This window comes from Pelophylax lessonae (assembly GCF_965119305.1).
Source record: "Pelophylax lessonae genome assembly, chromosome: 4".
NCBI lineage: Eukaryota > Metazoa > Chordata > Amphibia > Anura > Ranidae > Pelophylax > Pelophylax lessonae.
This window is the reverse complement of record NC_138771.1, coordinates 333,788,304-333,814,504: the sequence shown is the minus strand read 5'-3', so window position 1 is coordinate 333,814,504 and position 26,201 is coordinate 333,788,304. Positions and strand designations below refer to the sequence as shown.

General features: G+C 46.8%; 1 protein-coding gene across 1 annotated transcript in view; it reads right to left on the bottom strand.

The window, feature by feature from the left end:
• CREBRF (CREB3 regulatory factor) overlaps positions 1–26,201 on the bottom strand; it is a 76,663-nt gene that overhangs the window by 35,029 nt on the left and 15,433 nt on the right. The window contains exon 2 of the mRNA XM_082254613.1: positions 9,757–9,927. Coding sequence (XP_082110739.1) covers positions 9,757–9,864 — 108 coding nt within the window. The 5' untranslated portion in view covers positions 9,865–9,927. The remainder of the gene's footprint in view (positions 1–9,756; positions 9,928–26,201) is intronic.

Here is a 26,201-nt window from a genome sequence, read left to right as displayed (position 1 = left end):
TGACGGAAGGCCCAGGAGGCACTAAGCGCCCTAGTAGAGTGCGCCTTGAAAGGGAAAGGAGGAACCTGACCCCTGATGGAATAGGCCTGAACCACCGTCTGTCTGATCCATCTGGAAATGGTCAGAGAGGAAGCGGACAACCCTTTTCGAGATCCAACAGTGAGCAGTAATAGAGTCTGACTTCCTGAAAGACTTCTTAGCTGCCAGGTACACCCCTATTGCCCGGACCACATCCAAGGCATGCAAAGCAATTTCCTTCAGATGTTTAAGCCTGGGGCACAGGGAAGGCAACACAATGTCTTCATTCAAATGAAAAGCAGAGACAACCTTTGGAAGGAAAGAACCACCTCATCCCTGTGAATCACCAGGTAAGGTGATCGACAGAATAATGCCGCCAGTTCTGACACCCTGCGTGCAGAAGTGATAGCCACTAAAAAGGCCACCTTCTGAGACAACGTAAACAGGGGAATCTCCCGAATATTCTGAAAAGGAGGCTTCTGCAGAGCTGAAAGCACCAAATTAAGATCCCAAATTCCCCGTTGAAGGAAGGTTAAGATCCGAGCAACCGAGAAAGAGCAAGGGGGAACCCCAAGAGACTCACACTATGCAATGTACTTCTTTCATGTACGATGGTAGATCTCCCTAGAAGTAGATTTTCTAGCTTTCAACACGGTAGGATTTACCGACTCAGATAAACACCCATCTCCTTCAGCACCTGGTGTCATCAGTCAAGCCGTCAAAGGCAGCGACTGTAAAGCAGGATGGAAGATTGGTCTTTGGGACAGAAGATCCTCCCCTGAGAGGAAGCTTCCAAGAACATCGGTGACCAGCCGCACCAGATCGACATACCAAGCCCGGCGAGGCCAGTCCAGAGCCACTAAGATGACCGGAATCTCTTCTGACTCGATCCTGCGCAGAAGTCTGGGCAGAAGCCTGAGAGGAGGGAAGGCGTAAATCAGCCGATACGGACCCCACAGACCACCAGCGCGTCTGTGGCATCCACCAGAGGATCCCTTGACCGAGCCACAAAACTCTGCACCTGTTGAGCCAAGACGCCAACAGATCCACCACGGGAGTGCCGCACGGGAGACACAGCCAATGAAAACAGCTCCAGATGAAGGGACCACTCCTAGTAGTCCAATACCTGCCGACTGAGATAATCCGCCTGCCAATATTCCACCCCGGGTATATGTACGGTGGAGAGGGCTGGAACGAACCGTTCTGCCTACCTTACAATGCCTGCTACCTCCAGAGCCGCCAGGACACTTATTGTGCCCCCTTGCTGATTGACATAAGCCACGGCCGTGGCATTGTCTGATTGAATGCGCACTGGACAATCCTGAAGACAAGTGGCGATTTTGGCTCTGAGGAAGAGGGTCCTCCCTCGAAACACGTAAGCCACATCAGGTTTTGAGGACGCCATCACGCTATCCAGCTGTAGGGAAGTGTCCTGGATGCGAGCGGTGCCCATTTCCTATATGCTTGTTCATATGTTACGTTTGTGAGTATATTGTACGCTACCCTTCTTTGATTTTAATAAACATTTAAGTGGTAATGCACAAGGTCGGTGCGCCCTTCTCTTGTTGTTTTCTTGCAATCCTGAAGACAATCTGTCCAATGATCCAGACACAGTCTGATGGACAGCAAGAGACAAATTGCAGCCTGCAATCTCTGGAGTTTGTCCAGAGGAAGAAGCACTCTGGCTAAGGCCAGTCCAGAGTCAGGCCCAGATAGTCCAGCTTCCTGGTTGAAACCAGAGCAGACCTCTGAAAGTTCAGAATCCAGCTGAACTCCCGCAGAGCTCGGATTGTGACCTTCAGATTGTCCACCAGAGCAGAGGGAGATTCTGCTCGCAGAGGATCGTCCAAGTAGCCCAGTACCATTGGCGTAGCAAGGCTAGCACCGGGCTAACACTTTTGTGAAGACCCGAGGAGCAGAGACCAAAAGAGTAACACCACAAACTGATAATGCTCCTCTCCCACAGCAAAGTGGAGAAAACGCTGGTGACTGGTACATATTGGAATGTGAAGGTAGGCATCCTTGATATCAATAGAGACGAGGAAATCCCCCTGACAAAGGGATGCCACCACCATTCTAATGGACTCCATTCTGAACTTCTGAACCCGCACAAAGCAGTCTGGTGCCTTGAGGTCCAGGATTGAAAGCACTTTGCCTTCATTCCTGGGGACTGTGAACAGGTTTGAGTATTAAAACCCTGAAAACGTTCTGAAGTCGGAACCGGGACAATCACCCCCTGAAGAAACAGGTCTTGTACCACCCCAAAAAAACCCTGTAAATGGTCTGGGGACAGGGGCAAGTTGGAAAGATAAAACCTTGCTGGGGCACAAGAGCGAAACTCGATCCTGTAGCCAGACCGAATGACTTGTTTTCCATTTCTGGAATGTGTACGGGGAGGGGGGGGGGTCAACACACGGCGTTCTGCCCACCAGAGGATGCTGGCTACTTCCAGGGCTGCCAACACACTCTTTGTTCCACACTGGTGATTGACATAGGCCACTGCCGTGGCATTGCCTGCCTGGATCCATACCAAGAGCCCCCGAAGTCGATTTATCCAGTGATCCAGGCACAGCATGATTGCCCGAATTTCCAAGACATTGATCCGTAGTCTGGACTCTTTCAGCGTCCAACAACCCTAAACAGATCTCAGTCCGTGGACACTTCCCCACCCGGACAGACTGGCATCTGTGGTGATCACTGTCCAATACAAAAGGGAGAGAGTATTTGCCCTGCTGCAGAGACGGAGAGCGAAGTCAACCCTGGTTTCCCGGCTCAGCCGATTCGGATTGTCCAGAGACCTCGGACAATTGTCCAATTTCACCAGGGTCTCCTTTTGAAGAGACCTCCGCGAAGGTAGATACCATCAGGTCCAGCACCTGCATGTAAGTCCGGAGGGAGGACCATCTGCTGGACAGCAGTAGATGAATCGCAGCATGCAACTTCTGGAGTTTATCCAGAGGAAGAAACACTCTGGCAAGAGCTGAATCCAGACAATCCAATTTTCTGGATTGAATCAGAGCAGACTTCTTGTCTGCACTGGCCATTCTGTTTCAGCGCCCCCTGGCTTCAAATTCCTTGATCCGCACCTGAAACAGAATGGCCAGTGCAGAAAACTGGCCTTTAATCGTGGTCAGCGCAAGACGCTGATCCACCCCTGTTTGCAGGAAAGCCAACACCCTTGCCACCGAAAAGGAGCAGGGATGGAACCCCTGCAACTCACACCAGGCGAAATAAGCCTTCCAGGTACGATAATAAATCTTACCCGAGGAGGCCTTCCTGGCCTTGAGCAAGGTAGGAATGACCGCCGACGAGAGACCTCTGTCTCTCAAGACTTGGCTTTCAACAGCCACGCCGTCAAAGCCAGCGACTGTAAAGCAGGATGGAAGATCGGCCCTTGAGACAGAAGATCGTCTCTTAGCAGAAGCCGCCAGGGAAGCTCGACGACCATTTGCATGATGTCCCCATACCAAGACTGACGTGGCCAGTCTGGGGTCACCAGAATCACCAACCTCGGTTCCGAGACCAACCTGCGGAGGAATCTGGACAACAACTGAATTGGGGGAAAGGCATAAATCAGTCGATACGGATCCCAAGGCACCACTAACGCGTCCGAGGCGTCCGTCAGAGGGTCGCGCGTTCGTGCCACGAACCTTTCCACCTTGTTGTTGAGATGAGACGAGACGCGAACAGATCCACATCCGGGGATCCCCACCGCGCACACAGCATCTGAAACACCTCCGGGTGAAGGGACCATTCCCCCTGGTCTAGGACCTGGCGACTCAGATAGTCTGCCTGCCAATTCTTCACACCTGGAAGGTGAACTGCCGAAATAGCCCAGGACAGAATCTCGGCCACTTCCTTGGCCGCCTGGGCACTCCTGGTGCCCCCTTGGTGATTGATGTAAGCCACCGCAGTTGCGTTGTCCGTCTGTACACACACTGGGCAGCCCCGAAGTCGATCCGACCAACGGAGCAAACAGAGCCTGATTGCCCGCAGTTCCAAGACATTGATCGGCAGGGAGGATTCCCCCTCCGACCAAGTGCCCTGGGCACAAAACTTGCCCAGGACTCCACCCCAGCCCGACAGACTGGCATCCGTGGTGACCACAGTCCACAGCAACGGTCGGAAGGACTTGCCTTCTGTCAGAGTCGGAGACTGGAGCCACCACATGAGATCCGATCTCACCTGGGGGCTCAAAGAAATCCGCCTTTCCAAGGACTGAGGATGTCTGTCCCACTGGACCAGAATCTCCGCTTGAAGAGATTGCGTGTGAAACTGTGCAAATGGGATCGCCTCGAAAGCCGACACCATCAAGCCCAGGGACCGCATGCAGGTCCGAAGCAAGGAGCACTCGTTGTCCTTGAGGGACCGGACCTCGTCCTGCAGGATCCGGAGCTTGTCCTCCGGAAGAAAGACTTTTGCCTGTGCAGAGTCCAGAATCATCCCCAGGTAAGGGAGACGAACAGAAGGGGACAAGGATGCCTGGAGCGTCCGAACCGTGATCGACAGATCACGCAACAGAGTGTCACTGGAACTCGACCTTAATAGGAGATCGTCCAGGTAACCGAGGATGGCAATCCCCCGCACCCGTAACAGGGCTGGAACAGGAGCCAACACTTTGGTAAAAACCCTTGGAGACGAAGCGAGGACGAAAGGCAACGCCACAAACTGATAATGCTCCTCCGCGATTGAGAAGCGGCGGTACCTCCGATGACCCTCGTAGATAAGGATGTGTAGATACGCATCCTTGAGGTCGATGGAAGCCAAGAAATCCCCTGGACTCAGGGATGCCACCACCGACCGGAGGGACTCCATCCGAAACATCTGAACCCGCACAAAGCGGTTTAGGAACTTCAAGTTCAGAATCGGACGCACCTTGCCCTCCTTTCTGGGCACTGTGAACAGATTGGAGTATAAACCCCGAAACCTGTCCTACCGTGGACCACTCCTTGAGCGAGGAGATACTGAACCGCCCGTTGGAGATCCCGGAACCGATCGGGAGAAATGAAGATTTGAGGGAAAGAACCTGTCTGCGGGGGGAGACCGAAATTCGATCTTGTACCCTGAACGAATGAGTGCTTGAACCCACCTGTCCTGAATGTTGGACAGCCAGGGCTAGGGAAAACAACGCAGATGTCCCCCACACCTGAGACGGGTGAAGGCGTCCCTTCAGGACGAGGTGGACTGAGTTGCTGTGTACAAGGAGGAGAGGAGAGGCGGAGTCAGAAATTAGAGTGCGCCTAAGTGTCTTGGCCCATTCTACAACCGCCTGAGAGACCATTACCGAAGCGAACACGGGCTTCAGCAAGGAACCTGCAACCAGATAAATGTGGGGGGAAAGTGTCTCTACCCGCCTGTCCGCTGGGTCTTTAAACACCGGAGAATCATCCATGGGCATTAAAGTGGCTTTATTTAATCTGGACACAGTGTGGTCCACCTTAGGAGCCACAGTCCAGCGAGAGTCCACCGGATCCGCAAAGTGATAACGGTACTGAAATCTCTTGGGCACCACAAAATTATGTTTGATACGGCGCCATTGATCTTTCACTGTTTCATGAAATTCCCCGGGACAAGGAAAAACCTGACCCGATTTCTGGGCTTTGCGGGTCCCAAAGGAAACCTTCTTACCCGACAGGGGGGGGTCATCATCCAAATTTAACGCCTCCTTAACAGAGCTGATAAGCGCGTCCACCGCAGCGGGGTCCCGCGCCGACCCAGAGGACGAATCCTCCTCCTCCACATGCGACTGAGAGGACAGGGACCCCTCAGGAGGGGCGTTGTCTGTGGCAACCATATCTGGCTCTGAATCAGAAGACTGAGAGGGCATAGGCCATTTTTTAGAAACCCGGTCAGACATCAGCAAACCCACTTTTGATGCTAAAGTCACAAGTGCAGCAGATAGAGAGGCTATAGAAGTGGATTCAGGGGTACCTGAACCAACCACCAGGTCTGTGGGGAATTTGCTATCCTGGGACTCCATAATAGCAATACACAATTTTAGTGACGCTCCACCCCACCACAACCTGCACCGCAAATGGAGACCTTGCCCCTTGCTACAGGAATGTAAAAATGAGTGCTAGTAGGAATCTAGGCCAGAGAAAACAGTGAAATGCCCCCCACAGTGTGTTATACTTGCCCATGCTGCTGAGGATCTGAAGGGAAGAAGGAGGAAGTGACCTCACGCCCCTAGAGGCAAAGCCAGCCCTGAGCCACAAGAAAATAGTTGCCAATAGAAGTCTATGGGAGAAAAGCCCTGGGAAAATGGCCGCTGTCCACCAATGACATCAAGCCCACACTAAAGATGGCGCCCGATTGGTGCCAAAAGGATGAGAGAAAATGGCTGCTGCCCACACTCTGAGGCCGAACAGCCTGCCCACACCCAAAATGGCGGCCGCGCGGAATAGCGCTATTTGCGGCCCCAAAACAACATGCACTGGCCCCCACAGAGCACCGCAAGCACCCCTGGCACGTAGGAGACCCCCGCATCCCCCACACACCGCGGTCAAACCGCGACAGCGCCCCCGCAGGGACCGGGAAGGAACACACAGGAGCCGCACCTACAGCCATGAGGGGGAAGAACCCTTACCTGAACTGTCATCCCCAAACAGAGGGCCCACATACACACCCCGACAAACATGTTCAAAGACAGAGGGGTAGTCATGGTACTCACCGGTCCAGAAAACGAGAGCACCGCTCTGCGACAGGAAACCTCCCACCCCGAGTGGGGGGTGCCGTCAGCCGAAGGGGACGCTAGCAACACGCGGGCGTACCGCAGTTGAGACATCCCAGCGAAGATAGCGACTTCACAGGCTCATCCCTCCAGGGACACTGTCGTTTGCGAGGCCTGGGCGTACCAATAACCTGCTAACGCTCGATGGCAGGCTAGGAGTCCGTAAGGTTCTAGGATAACCAGTGCGAGGCCCAGCTCTGCAATCACTGTAGTCTTCTAAAGTCCGACTAACTAAGCGCAGGAGAAAATAAAAAGCTATCTTTTGAAAGAAAAAACTATTTTTTAGAGAGAAAACATAAAAAGAAGAAAAAAGCTGAGACCAAAAGTCTCAGCCTGGGAAACCACAGCCTACTCCTAATCCAGGCAGCAGAAATCTGGGAATGAGGCTAGCTGGGGGTATTGACCAGAAGGACAGCCCCCTGTAGGTGTGTCTATACAAAGGTTTTGTGATTATTTTTAACAAAATCTTCTGCCTAGCTTACTCCTGTGGAGAAGGCCAATACCCAGACGTGCAGAATGAATGAGTTGGCGGCGACTGTCAGAGGACGTAAGAGAAATTGACATTTTCTACTTCGACAGTTAAAAAATATCCAATATATTCAATTTTTGTCATATATTTAGGCCAAAATGTATTTAGCTACATGTTTTTGACAAATAAATTCTCAATGAGCGTATTTTTAACCGCTTTAAGACCGGAAGATTTTACCCCATTCCTGACCAGCCTATATTTTGCGATTCGGCACTGCGTTACTTTAACGGACAATTGCGCGGCCATGCAACGCTGTACCCAAATTCAATTTGTGTATTTTTTTCCCCACAAATAGAGCTTTCTATTGATGGTATGTGATCACCTGTGCGATTTTTAATTTTTGAAAAAAAATGAGTGATTTTGATTGGTTTGCGCAAAAGTTATTGTGTTTACTAACTACGGGAAAGATTTGTCATTTTTATTGTTTATTTTTTTTTTTTACTAGTAATGGCGGCGATCTGCGATTTTTAGGAGGACAGATCGGACCCCTGACATTTTTGACACTTTTGGGGGGACCAGTGACATTACTACAGTAATCAGTGCTATAAATATGCACTGTTCCTGTAATAATGACACTGGCAGGGAAGGGGTTAACACTGTTGGTGATCAAGGGGTTGAATGTATGCCTCATGCTTACTGACGTGTGTGGGGGGAGTGGGTTGTGTGACAGACACAGATAGCAGGTTTAGCTATGCCGAATCCTGTAATCTGTCACTGTCTGTCACATAGGAGATCCACCCGCTTTGTTTACACAAGTGGGCGGATTTCCTCACTCGATCCCCGACGATCAGGGAAGAGCGGCGGTGATCACCGCCTCTCCTCCCCTGGCCCGACTCCCGGTGTGTCTGAATACAGCGGGAGCGCGCCGCCGAGAGAGGGGAGAGTCTGGTGACGTAGGTCTACGTCGCCAGACCTTAACAAGCCACTTTGCCGCAGTACTGTCCATGTAAGCAGTAGGCAAGTGGTTAAAAGAAATATTCTTTGGAAATTTCAAAGAGCAACCTCTCTTCATGGAGACAACACATCTATTGTGCAGTAGTAGTAAATAACTTCCTCAATGTTATGGTCATGGTGTAAACAATTCCACCACGAGTAAGAAGAGTAGCTATTAAAAAAAAGAAGATTCAAAGCAGTGACATCAAAAGCAGTTTCCAATTCTCCATCATTTCAGTTACAGTAGACCAGGGTTTACCAGTCAGACTCCTCAAGTCAGTCCCCAGCTTTCTTCCCAGAATACAAGGTGAAACTATTAGTGACTGTTTACCAAGGTTCCTAATACACTCTTTTTCTGCAAGGCTTGGCCCTAAAAAAAAAAAAAAAAAAAAAAAAAAAGTCTAACATATACTACAGTGTAAAAAGTGTTTTACTATACACTAGGACTTCCACATTGGAAAAATGCACCTACTTAGGGCTTGTTCATATCATGTCTGTTCAGCTGCATTCTTCTGCACACCATCATACTTGTATGGTATGAATACGGCACATAGAAAACAATGCTTTTTTATATGCCCCTTTCTCGCAATACATGTGAGGTGGTATTCAGAAAAATACAGCTCATCGGACATGGTGTGAACAAGCCCTAAAGGAAAATAACTGCCTGTAAGTTAGAATTACAAATAACCCTGTAGTATCATTATTTCTAAAGTGGGGTACACACTAGTAGAAAATATGCCGAAAATTCCTGTCCGAGGTAAAATTGTACGATTTTCGCCTAGTGTGTACACAACTTTCAGCAGCCGATGCCGACATTTTCAAAGAAAAAAAAACGGAGGGACAAGCACCAAAATTTTTTTTTCGTCCATCTCCAGACGACCGATTTTCATTCAATGTGTATGCAGTACGTCCGTGAAAAATCGGATACGAAAGACCGCGCATGATCTGAAGTTGCTGACAACCCGAAAGTCTAGGAACAAATGTGCCAAAAAAAAAGAAAAAAAAAATCGGACGAGAAATTTTGTGAACATTTATGCACTGTCAACTAAAAATGGTTATGAACGCTGAGAAGACAAGAGAAAAATCGGAGGATATTTCGTCTGATTTTCGTCAAGTGTGTACGGCCTTTAAGAGAGAAATACCATGTTAGGTTAGTCAAAGCATTTCCTTTAATATATAACTACCTTGTGACCCTACCAGTGTCCACAGCACTTCCTCCCACAAGGTGTCAACACTAGGTAACCTGCAATGCATTCCCTGCAGTGCTGTCATTTGTGCAGCGGTGTTCTTGCTTACGCCAAGAATTCAGCACAGGATTGGCATCAAACAAGGGTTGTTGCATCAGGAGGAAGTGCTGCAGGGTGCCCTCTTGGATATCACAGAAGAGGAGAAATGCATGTTACTACATGCACCGTGTCTCCCCCTAGCTAATTTCCCATTGGCCAGTGCAGTGACAAGGCTACTGGTGATACCACACAGAACTAGAGAAAGCCACTCTGCATACATTTAAAACTTAACTACACCCTAAAATAGAAGTGAAACTCACCTGAGGCATCTCAAAGCCCAGTTCTTCCAAACTCACACCAAATTGTGTATTACCCAGTGGCCTTCTTTCTGACTTTTCCTTCTTGTCAGCAGCAAAAAAGTTATACATACAAAGATGAGGAACGGTTTTCCGAGTAGAAGATCAGGGAATCACAGGCACACCATTCAGAGCCTATTTCACAGAAAAGAAATAAAAAGACTACAATTACTACAGTGCAGATAAAAAACACCTTTCTAGAGTTTGTTTATTCTTTGAAGTTAGGACTCTCAATATGCAAAATTAGACAATCCCCGAAATACATTTTTATGGTCAGTGCCCATTTTTTAAGGCCCCTTTTAGGTGGAGCAGACTCAATAAAGCGGATCTGCCTGCTCAGCAGTGGATCAGTCTGCTGATCCCTGCTGAGGAGGTGAATGACAGGTCCATGTCCACTCCTCTATGCAGAGCAGACACGGACAAAACCAGCTGTTCTCTATGAGGAAGTCGGATGGAAACAGAACGCCTGTCTGTTTCCATCTGACTGTCATCTGATCCGATCCACCAGGCGGATGTGGGACGGATCCCAATCTGTCTGTTTTTAGGGGACAGGATCAGAGATAAGCGGGTGTCAGCAGACACATGTCCCCCGACATCTGCCACTCCATAGAGCGCTATGGATGGTCCGATCGGGTCTGCCTGAAAATCTGACACTAGGAGTTAATCGTCCAGATATAAAATTTATCAGAGACCTTATCCTGAAACCAACATGTTTCAGGGGGTCATAAAACACCCCTTTAATCAGGGCTTGTCGTAAGTAAATAATGGACTGGAAGTAATGGCCGGAATACACGATAAGAAAATCGGCCGAAAATTTCCGTTCAGCGAACGATCGGCCGATATTCTACTCATTAATGCCCAGCCATCAATGACTGATATCGATATTGTGAACAGAAAAAGGCGTTAGAAAAAAAACGAAAAATTCTGTCGTCTGGTTTGCGAATGAACGATATTCTATACATTGGTATTAAGGTCGTTCATTTGAAATCTGTAGAACATCATCACGCTGAACACTGTTTCGATGGTCGGCGGTCAACGGTCGGGCGATATTCGGCCCTTGTATGTTGGCAACGTTTTTGACCAACGAACACTTTTTCATAAGTCGGTGGTCGAATGATCGGGCAATATTCTACTCGTGTATTCCGGCCATTAAGTACATGGTGTTTAAACCAGGCAGGTTTTAAGGCGCAGCTACTCAAACCAGCTGCTGACTTATGCCTCGTACACACGTACTGATCGTCGGCCGCAAAGATTTGGCCGACGACCGATCGGCCGATTGTAGGCTTGTTAGTATGATGCTTCCGACAGCCGACAGCGCATTTTCGGCCGAACAGAATCTGTTGTGCAGGCATTAAAATTTTTGTAGGCCGACACCAGAACGGCCGATTGTTCGCCAGTCAGTACAGAATTTGGCCGACAATCAGCAGATTTGCAAGACTGGGCATGCTCAGAGAAGAAAAAAAGACAAGGAAAGTTAACCATCACATGACATCACTTCTGCAGTCGGCTGTTGTTGGCCGACAAAATTCGTGTGCAGTCTTTTGCAGTTTTCAACAGACACGACAGCCCTGGACAAAAGACGGTCGATCGTTCGGCCGACGATCGGTACGTGTGTACGGGGCTTAACTCTGTATTACGTCTGCCTTGTTTATCCAGCATATACAGTACTTTACATACAGTCCAGTATTTATCATCATCTTACTTCAAGCCCTAATGAGAGGAACCTTTTCTGACCCCCAAAACGTTCTCACTGAGGAACAAAGTCTTTGATAAAGAATTTATGCTTAGATAATAAACTCTTCAACGCTTCAATCTTAGATTTGCCTGGCTACAAACCAAGGAAACTGGTAAACTTCTGACATGGAGAAGCATCTTCTGACATGGAGAAGCAGATTCCAGATACCTTATCCAATCACTTCTAGAAATCATGGAATAACGAAGTCTTGGGAAAAATGTAAGATTAGTACTGGAACCCTAGGATTAGAACTTCATATCCAATGCTGTACAAGATCTTGCATTCACATCATAAAATTCTGCGAACATATCTCGCTTCCAAAATGTCTCTTTCGAAAAAATAAATTCTTCCTTGTTTTAAAAAAAAATAGACCACCATTCAGCCACATATGTACCTGTAAGAATCAGACTGAACTCAGCCTGAAGAGGGTGATGATCCCCATATTTATCTGACCCAGCAAACTGCTCCTAGCATTCCTGATCAACCACTTTGAGAAAAAGAGAGACTGCCCTTGTTTAATAGTATCTCTTGCCCATGCAAGAGGGTATCGATGGGTATGGCCTCTTCCTCTTTCCATATTCTGCAATCCAAGTATTGTTTTCGTAAAACAAACAAGTTTCTGACAGCTGGATCATACTCGCACACACAGTCCACCTCTGACGTCTTAGTTGGTAAGAGTCACACCTTTAGATGTCAGTTCACCAAACCTGGCAAGGACCCCATGTTTATATTTGCTGAGTGCTGAAAGGTCACTCACGATTTTCTAGTACTTGCTTACGCATTTCAAGAAATATATGCAGGAGAACAAGAGATGAAAGCAGACATCTCAGGCCCCAGAATTAGTATAATAAAGCAAATGAGTTTTCAAGGCAGCTGTTGGTTTTTTTTCTCTGTGAAGAAAACCAATTAACTGAGCACTTCGGGGAAGCAAGTTCCATCCATATGATCAGCCATGGTGGAAGCTGGACATTACTACACAGCAGGGAGCAAAAGGTAAACTGTTTTCTACACACAGAAACAACAAACCATTTTGCCTACTAAGATTTTTCTGCATTTCTTGTTTTTTCAAATAAAAGAACTAGTATTTGTGAGCAAAAATTCCTGTACAGGAAAAAGTGCCATCATTTTATTACAGGAAACAGTAGTATTGCCATTTTTAAACAGCGGTATCCTGAACATGTGACCAAGTTCTTATAAGTCAGCCCAACAAAGACATGTTGGCAGGAAAGGCACCTTTAACACTTGTATGATCTGAAAGTCGCATGACTTGAAGCAATGGCTATGTAATCTTCAAGTAGGACCAAAGTAGTGCAGGGACTACTTTGAAGTCACACAGATACGAATGGTACTCATTGGAAATCATGGGGTATGACTTAGCCTGCGACTTGGGACTGCAAAGTCGCACAAGTGTGAAAGGGGCCTAACTGATGATAATAGCTATATGTATGCATCCGTGTGGTATAGCGACTATAGTATGAAAGCTCCTTCAGAGCAAGGACCGGTGTCAATGTACTGTGATTAAAGGGCTGCGTAAATGAAAAAAAAAAATCTCATCAATGGTAATGCTTTAAAAACGTCTTAAAGCTCTGACGAGCAGGGCACTACTGATCTTTTGGTCTTGAAATATATTGTAATTGTGCTGTCTACCTTCACTTTCTAAAAGATCTGTGAAAACTATTGTTGCTATATACATCCTGTATAACAACTTCACATTAATTACTTTAAAAAAAGGTGGCTGGCCATAGCGGGCTCCGCGCTCCTGCACGCCCACGAGCAATGCTTGCAACCGACGTAGACCTACGGGGGTGCCTGCCGCAGTAAAACAGCTTGTTCATCAGATATAATATTGTGCTTAAAGCAATCATAAAGGAATTTTTTTTTTTCTAAATATGTTATATTTACCTGCTCTGTGCAGCCCTGATCCACCTCTGGCTTTTCCCTCCTGCTGAGTGCCCTCACAGCAAGCTGCTTTCTATGGGGGGCACTCATGCAGGCTCCCTCCCGAGCCACGCTCTGTGTGTCCACTGAGACACACAGTGTAGCTCGGCCCCGCTCCCCACTCCCTCCTCAATGGCTGTGATTGACAGCAGCAGGAGTCAATGCACAGAGCTGGATCAAACATCTGCCTTTAGAACCACTTTACTGTGGATGTAACTCCTAACAAACCATTTTCTCTCCTTTTGGTCTACTTAATATAAACACTAAAAAGTCTTTTATCTGTTCCATAAGTGCAAAAAAGATCTGTTGATTCTGCCCGAAATCCAGTGCGGTCCTGTACGCTCTACAGTGTTATCGCAAGTAGTGTTAGGAGCTCTGTTCCCCGGGAACAAATTATGATGCTGCTCCTAAGACCTCTGCCATCCTCAGCTCCAGCTTACTCCTTTGGGGTCTGTTCCTCCCACACACACAATCCAGCAAGGTAATAGAGCAGTGGTCTCTTAGGGTCCATGTACACGGGACGTTGTTAAAAGTCCCTTTGAATGCTGGAATTTTTAGGACGTTTGAAACGTCAGTTCGGTCGCGTTTGTACCCGCGTTTAGCGGGCGTTTGCGTTTAGAACCGTTCCTAGAGGTCAAAAAAATTATTCCCCTTTAAAATGGAAAAACGCGAACGCCAAACGCGGGTCACCGCGTTCCGTTGGGTTCGGACGCGTTCGGTCGCGTATTTGCGTTTGAAACACCGGGAAACACACGTTCGAACGCAAATAATTGCGTTCTAAAAAAAGTCCCTGAACGCAACTGCCCGCAAACGACCTGGTGTACATGGACAGATAAGATAAAATGTAGATGGGTTCAGGGGCTTCTAAAAAAAAAAAAAAAAACGCCCAACTGCTCCTAAACGGCCATTTCCAGCGTCCCGTGTACATGGAGCCTTAACTGCGGCCCTCTGTTTGCCTTTATCCCGCCCTTGGGACAATGTTTCTCCCACTGACACCAACAAGGAGCCACCATTCTTTCCACTGATATCAACAGTGGGGAACCACTCCTCTCACTGACACTATTAATGTGGCATTTTTCCTCCCACTAACTCCAACAAGAGGGGAACCATTCCTTCCACTGACACCAACAGTGGGAAACAATTCCTCTCACTGACACCAATAATGGGGCATTTTCCCTCCTACTGACACCAGCAATGGGGCATAATTCATCCCACTGATATAAACCATTAGACACTAATACCAATCATGGGGCTCTAATCTTACCGACTACGGCCACCATGTCATTTTTTACTCCCAATGACACTGGGGCACTTTATACTTCTACTGTCCACTCTGGCCCACCTAAATTCTGAAGGACAGTAAACCAGCCCTTTGTTTAGAAAGTTTGGAGACTCCGGTTCTAAAACACCACACCACTTCTGAAGGGTAAACTCATCAACTTTTCCTTGTAAGAGGCAAAATCATCACTGCAAGAGGCATTCGGTGAATGTGCTCTACTATAAGTCTATTTCTGTACCAGATCTATATAATCACTCTATGTAAATAATTGCTTTTATGCCTCCAGCTGTTTAGCATTAACACAGATCACACCTCATGGTATATAAAACACCACTAGACACAGAATTCTGTACATGTAGTACAATATGGGAAATATGGAACAGCAATGTCGAAAAAAAAATGAGAAAGAGGCTTTCCCAATAATACATAAAGGTGCTCACATCACTTCTGAGCCCATTCACCTCCAACTCGGTTTGAAACATGCAAAATGCAATTTATATACTGCTTGTAGTATTCACCTTAAAGCGGAGTTCCGGCCTCAAAATCGACTTTGGGCCATCCGCTTGCTTTTGGTCACCTGAAAAAGAAATGGATAATCACGATTTTTGTTTACTTACCTTGTTATTGATGAAAATATACTCACCATTCTTCCTCTTCCACCCTCTGGGGCCGCGGCCCGCGCCGTCACTTCCTCCTTGCATTGATTCCTGGGAGCTGAACATCATCAATCAAATCGCCTGCGCCGGCCCCTGCTCATCACTTCCAGTGCAGGCGCGTCATTCCCTGCTAAACAGCTTCTGGGCATGCCCAGAAGCTGTGCAGGGATGACGCGCCTGCCCCGGAAATGACAGCGGGGCCGGTGCAGTGCATTGTGGGACCGAAGAGGACGCAGAAGAGGACGCGCTGGCTTCAGCTGCCCACACCGGAGATGGCAGCGCTGGAGAAGAAATGTTCAAGGCAAGTATTTCTTCTAAAAGGTAAGTGCGACCTGGGACAGTTCAGAGGTTATCCATTGTGGAATGTACTAGCCCTGACTGTCCCTGGGGTATTTTTATTAAAAAATCATGTCCGAGGCTGGAACTCCGCTTTAAGTGAATTAGGTAGCATACTTAAAATGCATTACTTCTAAATGTGTCAAGGGGATATACTATGTTCTTAACCTACTACAAGAGATATAGATAAAAATGTAAAAAAAAGTAACAGTTGTTAAAGCAGAACTCCAGACAAACATCAAGATAAAATGAATAATTCATGAAAATGATAAAATGTACAAAGCCAGCATTTTTTTTTTTTTTTTTTTTTTAAATATTCACCTTTATCCCATAGATCCCCCCCCCCCCCCCCACAGTACTTTTTTGCTATTAGAAGTCCTCAGTCTGATGATCAGCATCTTTCAACCCACTTCCTCTGAGGCCTGGCCATTCCGGACCCACCCTACCTGTAAATAGACAGTGAAAAGAGAAGCAGCACAGCGAGGAGTTCATCTTTCACTCTTTTCCTTCCTATCAGCATGCTTCTTGTTCTGCTCCTTCCTTGCACACTTCAGTGCTGTGATTGGCTATCACATGTTTGGAAAGCTCCCAATCGCAAGTATGAATCAGGAGCTTTCCAGTAGCCACGCATTCTAAGCACAGTAGCTTGTTTACAAAGGGCCACAAATATGTGGCCACTCGCCGTTAAAGCCCATCCGTCGAAAGGCCGCATATATGCAAACGGCCTGCGGGAAGTGGTTAAAGCGGAACTAAACTCCCTAAAGGGAGTTTGTTTTACTAATACTATCCCCTTCCACAGGCAGAATTGCAGGAAAGGTTTGGTACCTCCATCCCCATTCTGGCCTAAGCAACAATGACATGTACCTTGTCCTGCAGCTTCCTGGGATACTCACATCACATCTCCCAGGAGACTGCGGTATCAGCACACAGAGCAGCTGGGGAAGAGGCAGCCAGCTGAAAAGGACTGTGTGGCACCAGAACAGCCAATCATAGGGAGACAACACTGAGTATGTGCTTTGAAGAGCACTACAGATAAGTGGGGGAAAAACATAGGGAGAGCAGGGGGAGGCAAGTATCACTTTATGCTTGGTCCTATACCTGTAACAAAGAAATGGCCCCTGCCCTAATCTACAACAAGGAGCACATGGAAGGGCAAACGCATGAAAGACAAAAACAGAGAAAATTCCCAGCTCAACTCACCAACCTACTGTACATCTACTTACCAACCTAATTAACCTGCCAAACAGTATGCGTTAAAAACAGGGGTTTAGTTAGCACACATTTGCACACAAGACCCCTTCACAGCACCCTATATTACTTGCAGTCGTAACCCTACTAATTTATGAGAGTCTCCACAATGGAAGCACATTGTTGTTAGGACGACTGCAAGTAATACAGGGTGCCGTGAAGGGGCCTTGCAGCTTACGCATGCGTTTGTAAATGTGCGCTAACTAAATCTGTTTTTAACGCATAATGTTGGACAAGTTAATTTGGTTGGTAAGCAGACTGGTTGGTGGGTTGAGCTGGGAATTTTCTCTGTTTTTGTCTTTCATGGGTTCTATACCTGCCTGGAGTTCAGCTTTAAAAGAAACATTTCAGGCACTTTGTTCTGAAACAATACCCTGCTTTTCAGTCTAGAGTTCCAATTCAGACCCAATTGGTGCTTCTGGGTCTCCGTAGTCACGCTAGACTTCATTCCTGTAAAAATTACCTATATTTTCCATTGCCAGCTCTGACAGCACACAAAATATCATTATTAAGGTTTCCCCTAAAACATGAATGTAAACAGATGGAGATGGCATAACTCGCCTTGTTTATCACAGATTGTCAAATGCTCCTCGCGAAGCATACATTCAAAAATCTTTAATGGCATTATTAAACTTGTCACTACCAGTAAGACACAAAAGTTGTGGAAAGAAAAATGTGCAAACTCAAATTCTTACAGCCTTTTGACTTTACATGGGGAAATGTAAGGATAGACAGGCAGTCTAGTTACAAGGAAGACATGGCTTTAAAGGAACTAATTTTATCTACTTGAAATGAGACTGCTGCTAAATGCAAACCTAGAGCTAGGCATTTTTATGAATGAACTGTGCCCACATTCTCCATCATGCTGGTACGATCAAAGCTGGCACAGCATTTTTTATTTATTTTAGAGGGCCTCTGACTCTCTGGGTCATCCAGACATTGTGGAATCCCTAATACAAGCTTGATTACTAGAAGGATGGATGGGTACACACAATAATATCACAGACATAAAGGGAAAAGTAAGCACTTCCATACAACTTGGCATTAGATAACAGCTTGCGTAAACTGAGGAAGTGGTTGTGTACTATGTTTGCACAATGCTACTTCCTGTAGTGGAGCCCGAGGGAGTCTCACAGCATGCTCCCTCTATATTCACACTGTTTTATTTATTATAATCAAACTACTACTATTAATGTCTGCTTTCTGAGCATTGTTAGTAATCACATATGATATTGCCGTGGGTATATTTGGTTCCTACCCTCCCTTACTGCAAGGAATGTACATAGAAGCGCTAACCGGTTAAGTTGAATGATATGAAGAATGTTTAAACTTTAAAGTGGAGTTCCACCCTAAAATTATACTTACCTCCATCTTCTTGCTCCGGGTCACCTGAAAAAACAAATGGATAATCGCAATTTTCTTTTTTTTTTTTTTTACTTACCTTGTTTAGAAGAAAATATACTCACCTTACTTCCTCTTCCTCCCCTCTGCGGCCACGGCGATTCGTCACTTCCTGGCTTGCAATGATTCCTGAGAGCTGAATGTCATCGCTCCCAGGAATCAATGCGCCTGCACCGGCCCCGACGTCAGTTCCGGTGCAGGCGCCGTCATACCTTGCTAAACAGCTTCTGGGCATGCCCAGAAGCTGTGCAGGGATGACGCTGCGGCACCGGAAGTGACGGCGGGGTCGGTGCAGTGCATCGTGGGACCGAAGAAGACAGAAGAGGACGCAGAAGAGGATCGCGCTGGCTTCAAGCTGCCCACACCTGAGATGGCAGCCCTGGACAATACATTTTCAAAGTAAATATTTCTTCTAAAAGGCAAGTGCAACCCGGGACAGATCAGAGGCTATCCATTGTGGAATGTACTAGCCCTGACTGTCCCGGGGGTATTTTTATTAAAAAAAAAAAAAAAAAAACAAAAAAAAAAAAAAAAAAAAACTTTCCCAGGGTGGAACTCCGCTTTAAGGACTCATTCACATCACAATGGCATTACAAAGCTCAATATGACATGGCTTGGCAACGTACTGAATAGGTTTGTAATGGCGCATGTGCCTTTATCGGTAATTGCATCCAAATACACATAGAATTATGGCCAAAATATTGGCACCCCTGCATTTCTGTCAGATACTGCCCCATGTTGCCCAGAAAAGTATTGCAATTACAAATGTATAAATGAACAGGTGCTGGCAATATAGAAATCAGACCGGCAAACGTTAAAATGGTGAAAAACGTACACAACTTTTCTGTTGTGTGTCTCACAGAGCTTGCTTGGAGAAAAGAAAGAGCAGAAAAGAATTGTCTGAGGATTTGAGGAAAAAAAGAAAAATTGTGAAAAAGCATGGACAATCTCAAGGTTACAAGACCATCTCCAGAGATCCTAAAATGTTCCTGTGTCCACTGTGCGCTACATTGTCAAGAAGTTTACAGCCCATGGCACTGTAGCCAATCTCCCTGGACATGGACGAAAGAGAAAAATTGTCGAAGATTTCAACAAAGGATTGTTCAAATGATGGATAAAGAACCTTGATCAACTTCCAGACAAATTCAAGCTAACCTTCAGGCACAGGGTACAACTGTGTAAGCTCACACTACGTCGCCATCTGAATGAAATGGAGCGCTATGGTAGGAGACCTAGGAGGACCCCACTACTGACACAGAAACATAAAAAGGCCAAAACAAAGATTGCCATAACGTACCTAAGGAAGCCAAAATCCTTTTGGATGAATGTGCTGTGGACAGACGAAACAAAATCACAAACAAAAAGAAGTTTTGGTAACGCTCATTCTACGGTTTTCAGAAAAAGAAAGGAGGCCTTTAAAGAAAAGAATACAATCCCTACAGACAAAAATGGTGGAGGTTCAAGGATGTTTTGAGGTTGCTTTGCTGCTTCAGGTACTGGATGTCTTGACCATGTGCATGGCATTCTGAAGACTACCAAAGAATTCTGGGGTGCAATGTAGAGCCAAGCGTCAGAAAGTTGGTTCTCCATCAGAGGTCAAGGGTCTTACAGCAGGGCAATGACCCAAAACACACGTCAAAAAACACCCATAAATCGTTTGACAAAGCACTGGAGAGCACTGAACTGGCCAGCAATGAGTCCAGATCTAAAACTACAGAACATCTGTGAAGAGATCTCAAAACAGCAGTTGGGAAAAGGAAACCTTCCAATCTGAGAGCCCTGGAGCAGTTGGCCAAAGAAGAGTGGTCCAAATTTCTAGTAGAGAGGTGTAAGAAACTCCCTGATGGTTACAGGAAGCAATTGATTTTAGTTATTTTTTCCATGGGGTGTGCTATCAAATTGAGGGTGCCAATAATTTTGTTCAGTCCATTTTTGGAGTTTTGCGTGGAATGTGTCAGATTTGGCGTGGGGTGGGGGGGGGGATCAGCAGAGCTGGGGGTGCTACTAAATAGGGGATTTGCTGAATGAGCTGGGGATACTACTGAGCCTGTGTTCTACTGTGCCCCTTTAGGCTGGGTTCACACTTATGCAAATTGGACGCGGGTTTTCCCCGCATCCAATTTGTATGACAGGAGACTGTGACCGCCTCTCAATGAAGCCAGTTCACACATTTCCCGGGCGGCTGTGGAACAGATTGCACAAGGGTCCTGTGCGTCTTTGGCTCAGTTTCAAATCCGAATTCAGGCAAAAATTCAGGCCCGATTTGTCCCTGACAACAGAGAACAGGGACGCACCCGAACCCTGCTGAAGGCTGCATCCGAATCCAGTGTAAACCCAGCCTTAAAACAAACAGAAAATACGCACACACAGGATAATTTCCAAGCTTCATTGTTGCATCAAAAATGCATCAAAATCAAATTAACAATGCATGGTAAAGCGGTAAGCTTTCTAATGTGCGTTACTAATCAACGCAAGTGTAAATTAGCCCTAAGGGGACGAGAAGTTTGTGGTCAGTGAGGTAGCAGCTCAGACAGCTCATAATAGTCTGAAAACCGCTGTTCTGGAAAGCATATTACCAAAGCTGTACTGAGAGATTTATGTAGGCTGACGCTGCTGACCTATTCTGAAGATACTAGTAACATGACTGTTATGCTGATCCTCTAGCTTCAGTACTGACGCCTTAAAGTGGAACTTCTCTCTCCAAATCAACATTTTTAATCCTCATGCTGCTTTTTACAATTCTTCAGTTACCTCCTAGTTTCCTGCCTAGGCAAATTATACATCCCAGGAGGGGAGGGGAGGAGGAGGAACTTTCTCAGCTAAGCACAATCTCTGGCATGCATACTTGAGCTAAGGGCAGGAAGTAAATGCCACATGAATCATTTGCCCTTACTCAAGATGGCCATGACCAGATATGCTAGGAGGTGTTTTGCAAAGTGATTTCTCATCAAAATAAAGCATGGAGACATGGATGAATGGGGAGTGTGCTTTGAATATTAAAAATGAATGATATAGTGTTTTTGGTTTGTGGTGCTCAGATACAGTGAAGGCCCGCTTTAATCAAGAGTCAGTGTGTAGATCAGTTCTGGCTTTCTAATTATTGTGCTTTGAGGTTGGGACTCATTGGGTTGACTTTATGCATTGTGGTGCACTTAGCCCAGGCAGTAGACTTCAAAAAGTAAATTAGGGATCTACCGATTATGGGCAAAGCTTTACCCGATATAAATCGGTACCAGCCAAGGAACTGGCCGCCTTCTTAGGTCGCCTCCCTCGCCTTGGACAACCTCGTCTGGAGTCGGGACTTGGGACTAGTCTTGTGGGAGTGTATCACAGCCATACACCCACCCACAGCAGCCTGGTGCCAGCCAGCCACCCACACCCACAAGCCCTGTGCCAGCCAACCACCCACAGGCCCTGTACCAGCCAGCCACCCACAGGCCCTGTGCCAGCCACCCACCCAGCACGGGGTGCCAGCCAGCCACCACAGGGTGCCAGACAGCCAGCCACCCACCACAGCCATGGACAGCCTCGTCTGGAGTCGGGACTAGTCTCGTGGGAGTGTATCACAGCCATACACCCACCCACAGCAGCCCGGTGCCAGCCAGCCACTCACACCCACAGGCCCAGTACCAGCCAGCCACAGGCACTGTACCAGCGAGCCAGCCAGCCACCCACAGGCCCTGTACCAGCCAGCCAGCCACCCACAGGCACAAACTAGAATTTAAATTGGATGCCTCAGGGTAACAGAGAAGATAAAAGATTGTACAGTAGCTAGCAAATCGTCGGCCTTTAATACAAATGCTAAACTTTTCACCGGCCACTTAGAGATTAGACTCCATAGTCACATATTAGGAGTGCGTCACACCAAAATCTGTTCCTCCCGCCTTTTTAAAATAAAAATAGTATATCATTCTGTATCTCTGTGTGTTTGCTCCTATAAATCAGGCATCGCTAAATGGAGGACCATGGTTCGGATTTGAGCCAAGTGACAGTCCCTTTCGAACCGCCATGTTTAAGCCACTCAACAGCCTGGGTGTCTCTGTCCACCCTGCACTTGGGTCTCCCTCCAGCTGCTGTCACTGTCATCCTCGCAGCATGGCTGAAGGAGGGAGGGCACAAGAGATCTTGACAGAGGGCAGGAGCAGCCCAAATTTTCATGCTCTGGAAAGGAATACATTGCTGGTATAATGCAGGGGTCGAGCATATAAAGAACGCGCATCAGATCATTGGAATGTTTGCCGTTTTTCCACAGAAAGATAGTAGGTGAAGGTTATAAATATATTTTATGATTTCATCAGGTTTCTTATAATCTAAAAAAAAAAAAAAAAACAACTCAACATAAAGTTCTGGTCAAATTTTTATTTCTATGTGTTATATGCTGGAATTTAGCAGTTTCCAGGAACTTAATTACTGGTAGTTTTTTTCTCATCTTTTACTTTGCCAAGTCATCCTGACCTGTAGCGTTTAAAGCAAGCACATATTTAGCACATCTTCCGGCCTCTTCCCATTACACATACTTGAAATTCTGAACATTTCCATATAAACTGTAGCAAACTTTTTTTTATACATTTCCAAAGTGTATACAGACATCCTAATACAGAATTCTTGTAAGTTAGATTTAAATACAAGCTCTGTCAAAGTGTTACACTGAAAGGCGTTTTAGGGCAAGACCACTGTAGGTTTATGCTATAATGCTGCATACAAGCACTTTATGATGTGGGCATGGGCGATAGTCACATCGCCGGATCAGCCGATATTGGGGACTCACAGTGAAGGAAGGTAGAAGAATACAGCCAGACCGTCCCGCATGTTAAGTCCGTCCTGCAGCTCTCCTGACTGAGCAGTGAGCAGCGCGCCGTGAGCAGCGGCACAGGGAATCAATCCTGCGTGCCTGCACACCTGATTGGTTCGCTGTGCCGCTACTCACGACGTGATTGGTTCGCTGTGCTGTGGGGCGGAAGTGTATTGTGGGGACTGGGAGTGTGCTTCCGGTGCGAAGGAGCTGCCTGGTGGAGAGGACTACAACTCCCAACGTTAACCCCACTTCCAGCGTTTCCGACTGCCCCCATCCAGAGAGATTCCCCCTCCCTCCGGGAGAACCGACTTCACAGCCCAATCATGAGGGACAAACAGAAAGAAGAGGCGGAGGGATCGCACATGGGCCGAGGCTGCCAAGAAGGTACCAAATACGGAGGGGAGGCGACTGTACCATGTACACCAGGAAGAGGCGGGTATCGCAATATATATCGTTGGGGAAAAAATATCGCAATGTGATTTTTTTCCCCCCAATATCATGCAGCCCTAGAGCATACACACCCCTGCACCTACACACAGGATTTAAAACATTAATGTAAAAAATGAAAAATTATAATATACAGTATCTCACAAAAGTGAGTATACCCGACAGTTTTCAAATTTTTTTGTTATCTTTTCATGTGACAACACTGAAGAAATGACACTTTGCTACAATGTAAAGTAGTGAGTGTACAGCTTGTATAACAGTGTGAATTTGTTGTCCCCTCAAAATAACTCAACACACAGCCATTAATGCCTAAACCGCTGGCAACAAAAGTGAGTACACCCCTAAGTGACAATGTCCCTTAGTGGGCCCAATAAGCCATTTTCCCTCCCCGGTATCATGTGAAGTGTTAGTGTTACAAGGTAAAGTCTCAGGTGTGAATGGGGAGCAGGTGTGTTAAATTTGGTGTTATTGCTCTCACTCTCTCATACTGGTCATTGGAAGTTCAACATGGCACCTCATGACAAAGAACTCTCTGGGGATCTGGAAAAAAGAATTGTTGCTCTACATAAAGATGACCTAGGCTATGGCTGAACGATAGTTGATGTGATATCGACTATCGTTCTGCAGGCACGGGCGATATTCATATCGCCAAAGCCACGATATTCAGGCATTAGGCAGAGCAGGGAGAAGTCGGGACTCGGGGGGAGGAGGAGGACTTACAGTGACTGCGTCCGTCCCACACTTCCCTCCCAGCTCTGCCTCTAGTATCCAGCCGACCATTACTCCGCCCTGCTCCGCCCATTGTCTCTCCTGGCTGCATCGGGGGCGGGATCAGGCTGTAATGTTTTTCAATGGAGAGACAATGGGCGGAGCAGGGCGGAGTAATGGTCGGCTGTTGACTAAGAGGGAGGGCTGGAGTATGGGGCGGATTGCATGGCGGCAGAACAGTGTTTGCAGCAGGAGAAGGGGGGAGACGTCCGGAGCATGGCGGAGGAGCACTGCGGGACAAAGGCTGCTACCGATAGCCCGCTTCCTCTACACTCTGGCTCCGACACAAGGCTCGGGCGGAACAAGTTCTAGGAGTGTGGTGGATCCCCTGGCAGAAAGCTGAGCTCTGCTAACTGATCCCTCCTCCGGAGACTGTCTGGAGAAATATCGCGATATATATCGTTAAAAACGAAATATCGCAATATACTTTTTTCCCCAATATCGTGCAGCCCTAACCTAGGCTATAAGAAGATTGCCAAGACCCTGAAACTGAGCTGCCGCACGGTGGCCAAGACCATACAGCGGATTACCAGGACAGGTTCCATTTAGAGCAGGCCTCGCCCTGGTTGACCAAAGAAGTTGAGTGCACTTGCTCAGCGTCATATCCAGAGGTTGTCTTTGGGAAATAGACATATGAGTGCTGCCAGCATTGCTGCAGAGGTTGAAGGGGTGAGGGGTCAGCCTGTCAGTGATCAGACTATACATCGCACACTGCATCAAATAGGTCTGCATTGCTGTCGTCCCAAAAGGAAGCCTCTTCTAAAGATGAGGACCAAGAAAGCCCGCAAACAGTTTGCTGAAGACAAGCAGACTAAGGACATGGATTACCGGAACCATGTCCTGTGGTCTGCTGAGACCAAGATAAACTTATTTGACTCAGATGGTGTCAAGCGTGTGGCGGCAACCAGGTGAGGAGTACAAAGACAAGTGTGTCTTGCCTACAGCCAAGCAAGGTGGTGGGAGTGTCATGGTCTGGGGTTGCATGAGTGCCATCAGCACTGGGGAGCTACAGTTTATTGAGGGAACCATGAATGCCAACATGTATTGTGACATACTGAAGCAGAGCATGATCCCCTTCGGAGGCTGGGCCACAGAGCAGTATTCAAACATGATAATGACCCCAAACACACCTCCAAGATGACCCATGCCTTGCTAAAGAAGTTGAGGGTAAAGGTAATGGACTGGCCAAGCATGTCTCCAGACCTAAACCCTATTGAGCATCTGTGGGGCATCCTCAAACAGAAGGTGGAGGAGAGCAAGGTCTCTAACATCCACCAGCTTGGTGATGTCGTCAAGGAGGAGTGGAAGTGGACTCCTGTGACAACCTATGAAGCTCTGGTGAACTCCATGCCCAAGAGGGTTAAGGCAGTGCTGGAAAATAAGGGTGGCCACACAAAAAACAAGCTTTACACTCACTAATTTAAATTGTAGCAAAGTGTAATTTCTTCAGGGTTGTCACATGAAAAGTCTTAATAAAATATTTACAAAAACGTGAGGGGTGTACTCACTTTTGTGAGATACTGTATATATTTGAGAATTACAAGCACCCCATCATGAAGCAAATAATTTTGCCAAAAATGAAATAGGATATATATGTATATAAGGTTGACCGCGCTTATAAACAACCAGTGATATTAAACTAAAGAATTTAAAAAAACACTATGTGACAAAAACACAGTGCTCATAAAGTCTCATTACATTAATTCCTTGATCCTAGATAGTGAAAGTAATACTAGACAATCTTCTCCAATACACTTCACTCAGAAAAAATTGAAAGTAGGATTTCTTTCCTCCACCGACACTCAC